Source organism: Zonotrichia albicollis, chromosome 10, assembly GCF_047830755.1.
Source record: "Zonotrichia albicollis isolate bZonAlb1 chromosome 10, bZonAlb1.hap1, whole genome shotgun sequence".
Classification (NCBI taxonomy): Eukaryota; Metazoa; Chordata; class Aves; order Passeriformes; family Passerellidae; genus Zonotrichia; species Zonotrichia albicollis.
Genome location: NC_133828.1, coordinates 14,318,505 through 14,330,290, shown reverse-complemented (window position 1 = coordinate 14,330,290; position 11,786 = coordinate 14,318,505). Strand labels below are relative to the sequence as shown.

General features: G+C 43.3%; 1 protein-coding gene across 2 annotated transcripts in view; it reads right to left on the bottom strand.

Moving 5' to 3' along the window:
• Positions 1-3,568: 3,568 nt before the first annotated feature.
• Positions 3,569-11,786, bottom strand: part of ADARB1 (adenosine deaminase RNA specific B1) — a 59,954-nt gene continuing 51,736 nt past the window's right edge. For both annotated transcript variants that reach the window (XM_074548145.1, XM_005486936.4), the window contains 3 exons: positions 11,363-11,544; positions 5,983-6,161; positions 3,569-4,413 (listed from right to left, as the gene is read on the bottom strand). In XM_074548145.1, coding sequence (XP_074404246.1) covers positions 4,237-4,413; positions 5,983-6,161; positions 11,363-11,544 — 538 coding nt within the window. In that variant the 3' untranslated portion in view covers positions 3,569-4,236. The remainder of the gene's footprint in view (positions 4,414-5,982; positions 6,162-11,362; positions 11,545-11,786) is intronic.

Below are 11,786 nucleotides of genomic sequence, written 5' to 3'. Positions count from 1 at the left end.
ACACAGAGTATCACCACACAATATCAGAAAGCTTTGGAGTAACTCCTTACCCCTTCTGAAGGCTTCAGGCACCTGCCCATACAGAGTAACACCTCACCTCTTCAGCAGGCTGCAAGCATCTGCCCTTCTTGTCCTTCAGCCCAGCCTTTTATCCCCTCCTGTTGCTGCCCTGCCCCTGTGTGCCCTCTGTTCCCTTTGGTGGTTGGTCAGTGCCCCTGGGCACTCCATGGCTCGTTCCCTTCAACAGCATTCACCTGTCCTGCACAGCTGTGCCCGCTGGGGATGAGGCTGGGCCAGCCCCACTCCCAACCACCACAAACTCTGTGCCTGCACAGACATTGCAGCTCTCCCAGCCCATCTCCAGAGCTGCACTGATGAAAAGCAACCCCAGTTCCCTGACCCTGAGCCTTTCAGCTGCTAGTTCTCTTACATTTAGAGGAACTGCACACAAAAATCTTCCTCTCCAGAGCTGCCTGTGCAGTGACCAGCCATGAGAAGATTTCTCCAAGACAAGGAGAAAATGGGAATTGCCAGCTGTACAGAAACCCCCCTGCTGTACATCCCTAAGGCAGCAGAGTCCCTGTTCCCATCACCAGGTGCTGCAGGGGCAAAGCCAGCTGGACACCCCCACTGCTAACAAGCTCCTACACAACAACACTCACACAATCAGTAAATAATCTACAGTTATCACCAGTCCTGAGTACAGCCATAAGCAAGATTTCAAGTGTTAACCTTTAGGCCCAGATTTTCTTAAAATGATCCTGCAGAACATATACATATATATATATATATATAATTTTTTTTAAACATCTATATTTAAAATTATCTATTTACCTAACCTATAAAACTTTACTACAAGCCAGACTGCCATCTGGAGAAAAAAACACCTTAAATTCAATTTCAAGTATTCATCAACATTAAAGTTGTTACTCTAAGTCCTTTGAAGATCCTGAGACAAATACTCAATTATGCAAATATTCAATCAAAATAATTATATAAATATTCAATCAAATATAAGGGAAAAAAAATAAAAAGTAAAAGAATGGAAGCAGCTCCCAGAGCAGCAGTACAACCTCCCTGTGCAGGCCTGTTGTAGTGTGTTTTAAGTTTCTCAGTTTGCTCCCCCATTTTATGCACTGTACCCTCCTTTGTTCTTTGTAAATGGTTCCTCTCTCCCCAGTTTTTCCCGCCACTGCCTCCTTGCCAGTTAAGTTGCCTAGTTACCATGCTATTTTTAGTTGCTAATGTTACAGTTTGTATGACCGCTCCTCCCTCATCCCACCTTATAAGTAGATGTTTTCTCCTCCCTGGGCACAGTCAATCACCCCCCACTCCTCCCAGGTTTCGAGAACCTTCTCCTCTCTGGGGGTTGTGGTTGGCTGTGGTCCCGGGGCCCCTCCTTTACTTTGTATTCGTTGGTTTCTGGTGTATGTCAGTTATGTTCAGTACCTCCCTTTGAGTTTCCCCATTGGATAGCTGGGCTCCCCTCCTCTCTCCTCCCCTTCCCTATAAAACCTTGTCGCTCCCCCTGTTCGGGGCCATTTTGCTGGTTGGTGCCCCTGCTTGTTGGTGCCTCCGGATCACCCAATAAACCGACTGTTCACCCCCAGCAAGTGGTCACCTCCTTTATCGTCTCGCGTGCGCAACTCCGAGCTCTTCCTCCAGCCCAGCCTGAGGCCAAGACGCCGAGGGGGGCTGGCTTCTTATGCGCAGGGGCGTTGGCCTTCTCACCCCTCGTGCTAGCCGGATCTAGGGCCGCGTACGCCCTCGCGCACAGGCCAGCTCCCACCTACCCTGCCCAGGCTTTCCAGAGCCCTCAGTCTCCAAAAGCTGGTTTCCTACAAAACCTGGCAGCTGCCAGAGGCTGAGGTGTCTGATCTTTTTAGCAGCCACTTGGGATTATCTACATGGCCATCCTTCCTTGCCCAGTAACACTGATTTCCAGGGAGCTCTCCCTACTTCCTTCCACTCTGAGCTGCACAAGAAGGAACAAGGGATTGAAGGAAGCCAAGCAGTTTTTATTGACTCCTACAAGACAGACTACCCTGGACAGCTTCTTTTTAAAATCCCAGAATTACCAACAAGAGAACTTTTCCTCACAAATAACCTGGCACAACTCCTTTGTCAAAAGATTCTGGCATGGAATATATTTCCATTATAGTTTAATGTTAATAGTTCATTCCAACAGCTAAAAATCTAGGTCTTTAATACTATTTAAATATTTTGTTCATATTTCTGACTTAATAAAAAAATTAGTTTGAGCTACTACTTTCCTAGTCCTCGAAAAAAATCAGAGAGATGCCAACTTCTGAATGAGTCCCTTAAAAATGTGTATTTCACCTGAGAGCAGCAATGACTCCAAGGAAACACACACAGCTTGACCACCTTTTCCTCAGAAAAAGAAACATGTTCACACACCCAGTTACAGCCCCAAACAGAACTTCTGTAGGGTGACCAAGACAAGGTCAATCCCAAGATGGGTGTCCCAGAGCTTGCAGAATCTGACCACATGTAACTGAATTCCTTTGTTTTGGAAGAGGTCAGTCTGCACCTGGGTTGGATGATGTCTCCAAGGGCCTTGCTGGCCTGCAGAGGCCACAGGAGTGCTCTCAGCTTTAATGAGAAGCTCAATGAGGTGACTGAAGCCATCACAAAGGTGAATTAATCCAGCCCTTCTATTGCAGCATCCTCCCCCAGCATCTGGAAAAGGCAGTAACCTCCAGAAGCACCAATTCCCTGAGGGAGCCCTGGGTCACAGCCTCTCTTGTCTTCCCAGAGGAATGCTTGCTTTTCCACAGCAGCACCCCAATGCACTGTCTGCACCTCAGTGTCTTCCTCCCAGGACATGAACCCAGAGACTCCAACTCATGCACAAGTGATTTTCAGGTCCTGAAAGCTGAGAACAGGCTCCTACTCAAGCAGAAATGCCTTAGGATTCATGATTGGTGTAAACCCACTTCTGGCCAAAGTCTTCAGCACCCCAAGGACTTGCTGACCCCAGGGGTGCTGGGGCTGAGGTGCTCCTTCTACACAGCAGTTCATCAAACCTCAGTATCTCACTTCCATCTTACATTTTTACATAAAGCCCAAGTGTCCACACCTCCAGGAAAAACACTTGTTAAAGGAACAGTCAGAACAGATGGACACACGTTTGAGGGCAACTTACCTAATTAGCTTCATGATGCCCATCACACATGTAAAGCCCAAAGGCAAAAGGGAATCTCAGACACAACAATTTGGCTGAAAGCAGATATAACTCACAGGAAATAAGTTTTAAGAATTGGTTTCTCTGTTACAAGAATTTCTAGAGGAGAGCAATTAATACCCAACAAGTAGTCACTGGTTTTGGCAACTCAGGCTTGGTGCCCTTAAAATGAGCAGATTTCTTTAAAGCTGTTACATTGCTGTTACAGTTAAGATTGTATTCAGATGAGTTCCTGGGAGACACAAATCATCTACTTCTAAACAGGCTTCTGCATGTGATAGACTAAACTTTTTAATTTACAAATAATTATTTTGATGTTTCCAGTTTACAATGGTAAAAAAAATGAAGACTTCACAATGGGTATAAATGGGAGGTAAATGTATTTTTAAAAACAGAATAAAAAGCTGCATGTTAAAAACTGGCTCACAGACTAATAAATACATACATCAAAGACATGAAATTTTCAGCAGCTGGTTTTAAAGAGCAAGGAATTGGGAAAAAAAACTAGCTGTCCAGACTCCATTCCGCCTCTGTGGTCTATGTACTAAAAATATCTGCAGTTGAAAAACAAGTTAACAGAGGAGTAGAATCAGCTTTGTCACCTATCTTCTTTTTTAAAAATTAAGCTACTTCCTAAAAGTGTGGTGTAAAACCTAGAGAAACTATTAATTTCTTCATGCACTTGATGACATTGAATTAAAAAAGAAATTATTTTAACCCAGAAAAAATGAGTCATTGTATACAGTAAGGACAGCCTTACTGCAAGTTTTCTACAGTAAAAGTATTTCTAGAAATACACCAGAAATTACTTTCCTATAACAAAATATACAATTATGTGTTGCATCATCATTGAGTTTCAATACTTAGGCAAAACAGAAACAGCTACTGTGAAGTTTCGAAGAAAACCCAAAGAAACCCAACTCCAAAGAGCAGAGGGATGTTTTGACGGCTGTGGAGATGCCAGAAAGCAACGCTGGACACCAGGAATCTCCAGAACAACTCCCCTTCCCCAGTGATGTGCAGTTTGTCAATCAGACTGTGAGAGAAAACTGATCCTGTTCTATGGGCTTCTCCACCCAGGCTCCCAGTCCTGCCTTCAGGAATGCTTTAAACAAACACTCTTTAGCAGTTTGGTACTCCGTGGCTCCTTGCTTGGTGTCGTGGTACAGGTTGGGCTTGAGGACCTTGGAGCGCAAGCTGGAGGAAAGCTGTGGGGTCAGAGACAAGACAAGGAGAGAGACAAGACCCCATTAGGCCAAACAGCACCAGAGTGACTGAGTATTTAAACAGCTAATATGAAAACAAGGTAAAGATCCATCAAACAAAACCTTGAGGCCAAAAAGCCACAGGCATAATTACTGGAAGTTTTCTTCCTGAGAGTAACGAGTGAAACTTCAGCAGTGAAAATGAGATTATCCTTCCAAATAAATTAAAATGCAAATGCAAGCTCAAAGGAAACAGCATCCTTCGCCTACTCAGCAATAAACCAAGGAATATACATTTTGGACCAGACAGCATCACATTAAAAACTAAGTTAACAAACACATTGCTCTTCTCTGTTACTGCATGAGGCAGCAGCTACCTGGCCTCAAGTTGCACCAGAGGATTAGATAAGATATTAGGGAAAAAAAAATCGCTGGAAGGGTTGTAAAGCATTGGAGCAGGCTGCCCAGGGAAGCAGTGGGCTCTCCATCCCTGGTGATGTGGTGCTGGAGGGCATGGTTTAAAGTGAACATGGTGGTGGTGCTGCGTTGGTGGCTGGACTTGACCATCTTAAGGGCCCTTCCCAGCCTTAGTGATTCTGTGGCTCAGCTTAAAACAGAGCTACTAGGGAATTCATTAGATATTAGGTAATTAGATATTAGGGATTTCATTAGATATTGGGGAATTAGATATTAGGAAAAACATGAGGCTCAGTTTGAAACAGGCTGAGATACTAGGGAATTCATTAGCTATTAGGGAATTCATTAGATATTGGGGAAAACACGAGGCTCAGCTTAAAACAGGCTGAGATATTAGAGAACTCATTAGATAGAGAATTAGATATTAGGGATTTCATTAAATATTAGGGAAAAAAGTTCACTGAAAGGGTTGTAAAGCATTGGAACAGGCTGCCCAGGGAAGCAGTGGGCTCTCCATCCCTGGTGATGTGGTGCTGGAGGGCATGGTTTAAAGTGAACATGGTGGTGGTGCTGCGTTGGTGGCTGGACTTGACCATCTTAAGGGCCCTTCCCAGCCTTAGTGATTCTGTGGCTCAGCTTAAAACAGAGATACTAGGGAATTTATTAGATATTAAGGAATGAGATATTAGGGAATTCATTAGACACTAGGGAATTAAATATTAGGGAATTCATTAGATATTAGGGAAAACACAAGACTCAGCTTAAAACAGGCTGAGATATTAGGGAACTCATTAGATATTAGAGAATTAGATAGAAGGAAAAAAAACATGAACTGAAAGTGTTGGGAAACATTGCAACAGGCTGCCCAAGGAAGCAGTGGGTTCGCCGTCCCTGGAAGTGTTCCAATAACATTTGATGTGGATGTGGTGTTAGAGGGCATGGTTGAACATGATCATGGTGGTGGTGCTGCGTTGATGGCTGGACTTGACCATCTTAGGAGACTTTTCCAGCTCTAATGATTGTATGGCTCTAGCAGGAGGCTCAGCTTGTAAGAGGCTGAGGAAGGCCAGAAGCACAGCACTTTTCTGAGTGCCCAAAGCCCACGCAGGCGTTCCCCTCAGCCCTGAGCAGTGTCAGGGTGCCCTGGGGCTGTACCTTGGCGTGGATGCGCATCCAGCGGCTGTAGAAGGCGTGCTTGCAGAGGCGCGACGCGCGCCCCATCTCGTCCTTGCCCGTGGTGGCATTAATGACCTCCAGGCCTGAGTCTCCCACTGTCCAGTTCACACTGAAGTTGGGGGCTTTCCCTGGCTGGCGGGCCTCTGCGTTGCTGATACCTGAAAGAAAAGTGGTATTTCATGATGACAATAAATACAAATGCTTGGCTTTTGGTTTTGGGTTGGAGGGTGAACAGTCTTAGAAGCAGATCTTATATTTTGAGGGTTTTCTCCTGCAGATTTCTCCCTCACTGACAGAGTGACATCTCACTCTCATTCTGGCTAAAGTGGTCTCTAGTTCTGTCCCTCCCAGCACAGCAAGTGTGCACTGCTGGAAGAAGCAGCCTCCTTGGCAGGGGAGGTCATGGAGAGCTCTGTGGCAGGAGTTCATGGGGTTCACCTCATTCCCAAATGGACGTGAAGCTATGAACCCTGGAAATGTTCATGGCCAGGTTGGATGGGGCTTGGAGCAACCTGGGATAGTGGAAGATGTCCCTGCCCATGGCAGGGGGTGGAAGGAGATGGGCTTTACAGTCCCTTCCAACACAACCCATCCTGTGATTCCACTGCAAGCGAGCCCCATGCTCAGCAGCCTCCACAAAGCCAGAGCTGGCAGACATTTGGGTCTTCCAGCACAAATCCACCGTGTTCCAGCTGACTCCCCACTCCACAGGCCCAGTGCTGCACACTGAGCCCAGAGACAGGGAACCACAGGATTCCAAACAGGACTCAAATCACTTTGCTCAGGTGTTAAATTATGTGACACTTTCCAACTATGGCTCTACCAGAAGGGATGGAGAAGCAAAGCCACCACAATCCAACCCAAGTGCAAATCGAGTCTGGCTGCCTGCCCAGGGCAGGATTTATTCCCCACAACACCCCAAACAAAGATGGACTATACAAAATGAAGGTCACAGAAGCTGCTGCCATGCATGTGCAACTCCTCAGACATTGCAGGGGTGGCAAAACTCTGTTTAAGATGTCTCAGTCACCTCACCAGGAGAGAACAAAGCACCAGGGCAATTTGTTCTTTCTAGTAAATATAAATCCCACTTTTACTTTAAGGCAGCTCCCACTGAGAACTTATTTCACTGTTAGGCCAGGTCCTACACTTAATAAAATCTAAAGAATTTGTGGAAACTGAACATGAGCAACACAGCAGGATGCATTTCTGGCTGCTATCTGGAATACAACCCAATAAAGCTGGACACCTGGGAGCAGGACTGGCTCACCTGGCTCAGTCCCATGGCACCTCTGGCCCAGCACTGAGAGTGGACAAGGCCAGAATGACCCAGCAAAATGAAGTTTGCTCCCTATCATCAATTCCTCATTTAATAAACAAAGAAACCCTTTGAAATATAAACTACTGAAGCTGTTGTATTTTTAGCCTTGGTTTGGATCAATCTTGTCACTATGACTGATGAGAAATCATTAACTGAATAATAACAGAAAATAACCTACTATTCCCCATTTTCTTAAAATATAAGCTGAAAAAATGAGAATTGGCACAAAAGTTGGTTTCACCAAAAGTACTGAGGCAAAAGTGCTAAGAAATTGATGCCACATGACAATTTTTTTGTCTTTTTTTTCCTTAAATGACATCTATACTACTACTTTCTCTTTCATTCCATACACTATTAAACAAGTACAGGGATCAGACAGAGGTCATCAAGTACTCCAAATCGCTTTGTGGTATCACAACCAGTCCCACAAACAAATCAAATAAAGATGAGAAAGCTGAACATCCAGCATGCACTACATTTCCACTGCAATTATATGATTCTATTCCTTGTTTTTTGATGAATTAATTAAATGTTTTTAAAAACCACCAAAACCAACCCAGATTTAGAATTTCAAATAGATTTAATTAATAACAACCCATTCAGCTGCTTATGTGCATGCAAGAACCCTGGAGAGATGTCATTGTGATGGTGGATCACAAGTAGCAGGGGCAGGGAATAAAGGTCATCTCAAAATCAAAGCATTTGATAAACTTTTAGGTGGGTCCTATCTTCCCCATCAAAATCTAGACATGAATACAGCACAATATGCTTAGATTAGAAACAGAAATTTAGGATAGAAAATCAAATATTTTACTCTTCTTTCAAAACTCATGGAACTAAAGCTATTTAGAGAACCTTGCTCAGAACTTATTGTTGAGTATTATTACAAAGGGATATAATAAACAAAAGCAAAGGTCACAGCTCTTGGTGCCACTGCTTATATAAATAATAAAGTTTGACAGTTCTTTGAGGAGAAAGCTAAAACAAGCTTCATGAAAAAGGACACAGGAAGCTGAAAAACACCAATGTGAACAGGAGGATAAGGTACCAAGGGAACAGGCAAATAAAAAAATCACCAGAAGTCCTGCTGAAGGATTTATTTTTGTCTACCTTAAAAACAAATTCACTAACACTTGGATAAAGATGATCTCTTTGGGAAGAGTGAACACAGCTGGGAGAGCCTCCAGCTCAGGGCAGACCTGGGATATGTGGGGGGGAAAAATGGAGGTAGGATCATTAATGATACTAAATTATTTTTAAACAGCAAATAAGAGGAGCAATGGCAAAAAGTAGCAGAAAAAAACCTGCCATACTGGGTGTCTAGGCAATAAAAAGAGATATTAAATTATTCACAGATAAATATAAAGCAACGCATATTAAGAAAAAACTCAAAGCAATCTTTGACAAGGAGTGCTGGACTTGGAGCTCTGTATTAGAATTCAGGAACGAGATTTTAGTTTCTAATATTCAGCTCTACCAAAAGGTCAGGCCAGTCACCAACAGTAATCAAAGTGAAGGTCAGGAATTATCAGTGAAGGATCAGGGAAGTGAACAGAATATATGCCAGTACAGGGAATAGTATTGCTGCTCTATCCTGAATTTCAGCTACTGCCCTGGTCTCACTAGCACAAAAATGATCACAAAAATGTGAAAGGATCTCTGTGCAAGGAACAACAAAGCAGACTAAGACACTTCAGCTTCCTTTATGTAGGAAGGAATATCTGAGAGGTACAGAAAACTGAGTGTCATGACCACTGCTTATGGCCTGGATCTCACAGAGCACTGAGGAACACCTAATTGAGGAAATCAGCAGAAAGGAAATTCCTCTGCACAAACCTTGGCACATTCCACAGTCCTCCTTACTCAAGGAGGCCGTGGATGGCAAAAGTTGAAAGCATTAAAAAAAAAAATGGAACCAGGAATGAACAACTGAAAGATGTGTTAAGGATTTGTAAACACAAAGATCTCTCAAACCTGACTTGGGCTTCAGCCCAGGTGAACTCCTCCATGCCCATCTCCCACACTGGCTCCCCCTCAAAAAGAGTTTGTGCAGGTCACCCTGCAGGTGGCAAACTTGATATTGGCTGATTTATCCAACCACCCTCACTCTGACTGAGAAATCAATTTTTTTTCAAATTATCCTACAAATTTACAAGATTCAAACCTGTCTTCTCTTCAAGCCACCTCTCAGGGGAGAGCTCAACTGCCCTCAAAAGCTGGATCCTGCAACCAAGGCTGCCAAGAGTCAGCACAGGAGGGAGTTTTCTATGAACAGACAGATTTCCTGCATCCCTCAGGTGAAAAACATCTGCTCTGGTATGCCTGTTCCCCACTGGAATTGAATATATGGGGATATGTTAGTGCTGGACAGGGCATTTCTGGGCTCATGGTTGCATTCAATGATCTTGGGGTCTTTTACAACCTTAATGATTCTAGGATTCAATCTGCTGCCAAAAGGGCCACATAAAAGTCTCTTATAAAGAAACAAAGATTATAAAAAGACAGTTTTTAGCAGTATAAATAGTATCTCAAAATAATTTTGACTTAATGCAGGTGACCCAGCAGACATGAAATTTGCTTTATTAGAGGAAGAAAATCTGTTTTTACAGTACTTTCTCAGCTAAACAGGCAGGACAGTGGGGCAACACAGGTATTTCTGTTCTAGTTCATCCCCCTGGTGGGAATAAATCTCAGAGGGGTGTGTGTGTGTGTGACACAAGAAAGAACACAGAACTGCAGACAGGTATTTCTGCCATGCTTCTTCTAGGTAAAAATACACTGAAAAATATGTGAATCCAAGAGCACATGGGGAGCTACACAAATGCCCCAGATGAAACCAACAGCAGAGGTCAGAAAATCACCTTTCCAGACTGAACCAGTAAAAGAAAATACATCAACACAGTTCTCTGCCCAAGCTCCTAGAGAACCTTGCTGTACATTTTTGAGATGTGTATTTTTGTGAAAACTCCACAGCTGAGAACATTTCCAGACTCTCTCTGCTGCACAGCAAGTCCTGGCTCAACTGTTTAAACAGATGGTTCTCTTTCATGGGAAATAGATGATAGCACCATTGCAGAAAGATGATTTTCAAGACAACAAGGTACCGTTACATGCTGTGAAAAGGATAACAAAAATGCTTCTCACCCTGCCACAAACCTGCTGTCTTGAAGGACTGATAAAAATTCCCCAAAATCAGGCAGAAACAGTCCATACACCAACTACTATGCCCATAAAACTCTTAGATATTTGGTACAGTGTTGCAACTGTTACTTACTTGCTAATATAAGGACAAATACATTATTTAACATTTGTATACATCCTAGTTCAGAGAATTCTTACCAAAAATTATCTTTCTTACCTAAAGAAATCCTCATTGTTCACAATGCTTGTTTCCCCACTCCCTCCCTAAATTTTTTTTTAAAATTCACGTCAAGCTTTAAACATGCTTTAAAATTATGAGCTGCTTTTTTCTTCCCTGGAAAATAAACACATGCCAAAAGCTAACCTCTACAGAACAAAGCAATAACACAGTGAGTGAGAGGGAGGATGAGATTTCAGTTTTAAAGCTTTCAGAGCATTACTGAAACAAGCCATTTTTGAAATGAAGACAGGTGAGGTGCTATCTTTGTCCATTCTGAATTGTGAATCACGTTGGCATACTGAGAGATGAAGGGACCACTCAATAAAAATGCGCAGTGCAGGAGAAGTGACAGTGAGTGCTAACACACTATTCCACAGGTGGGAGGAGATTTCCCTAAGCCCTCAACTCTGCTCACATCTCCCTGGGCATGCTCCAGACAGGCATGGTGTGAAAACTCACCCCAGGTTTCAACCCCCAGCTGTTCCCAACTTTTAAAGGTCCTTGCTATGGTATTTCTAACTGGGTGTCTGTATTATATTTTGACCACAACTTCTCTATTGCAAGCAGCAAGCAGTTTACTCACAGCACACAGTTTGCAAGGTTTTGAGAACTACAAAATCACAAAGCTACTGGAACAGACTTAGTTACCGGCACGGCCTTCTCCATTAGATACTTGCCACTAAGTAAAGGTCTGTTGAGTGTATAAAGAGGTGGTAGATCTTCTATCTCTGCTATCCTCTGGTAAACGGCTCTGGATAGATGATCCCCATGATATAAACTCCCCAAGATGATGCTAGAGAAGTAAATTGGCTCCACAAAGAGGCTAAGTAAGGCTCCTTGAATACCCAATACGTTCCACCTAAGAGGGAGGGAAAAACAAAACAAAACAAAAAACAAAAAAACACTTTCTTTTTAATGAAACAAGTAACATCTACCAGACATAACAGCAGTTAATCACAATGGACCAGACTTTCAACCCTTCCTCCTGACTAGCACATGACCATGGTAGATAAGCTGTGACACCTGCCAGAATTTCAGAGATCAGCTTAGGGGACACTCAGTGTAATCCTGAGCAAAATGACCTTAAACAGGAGCAGATTC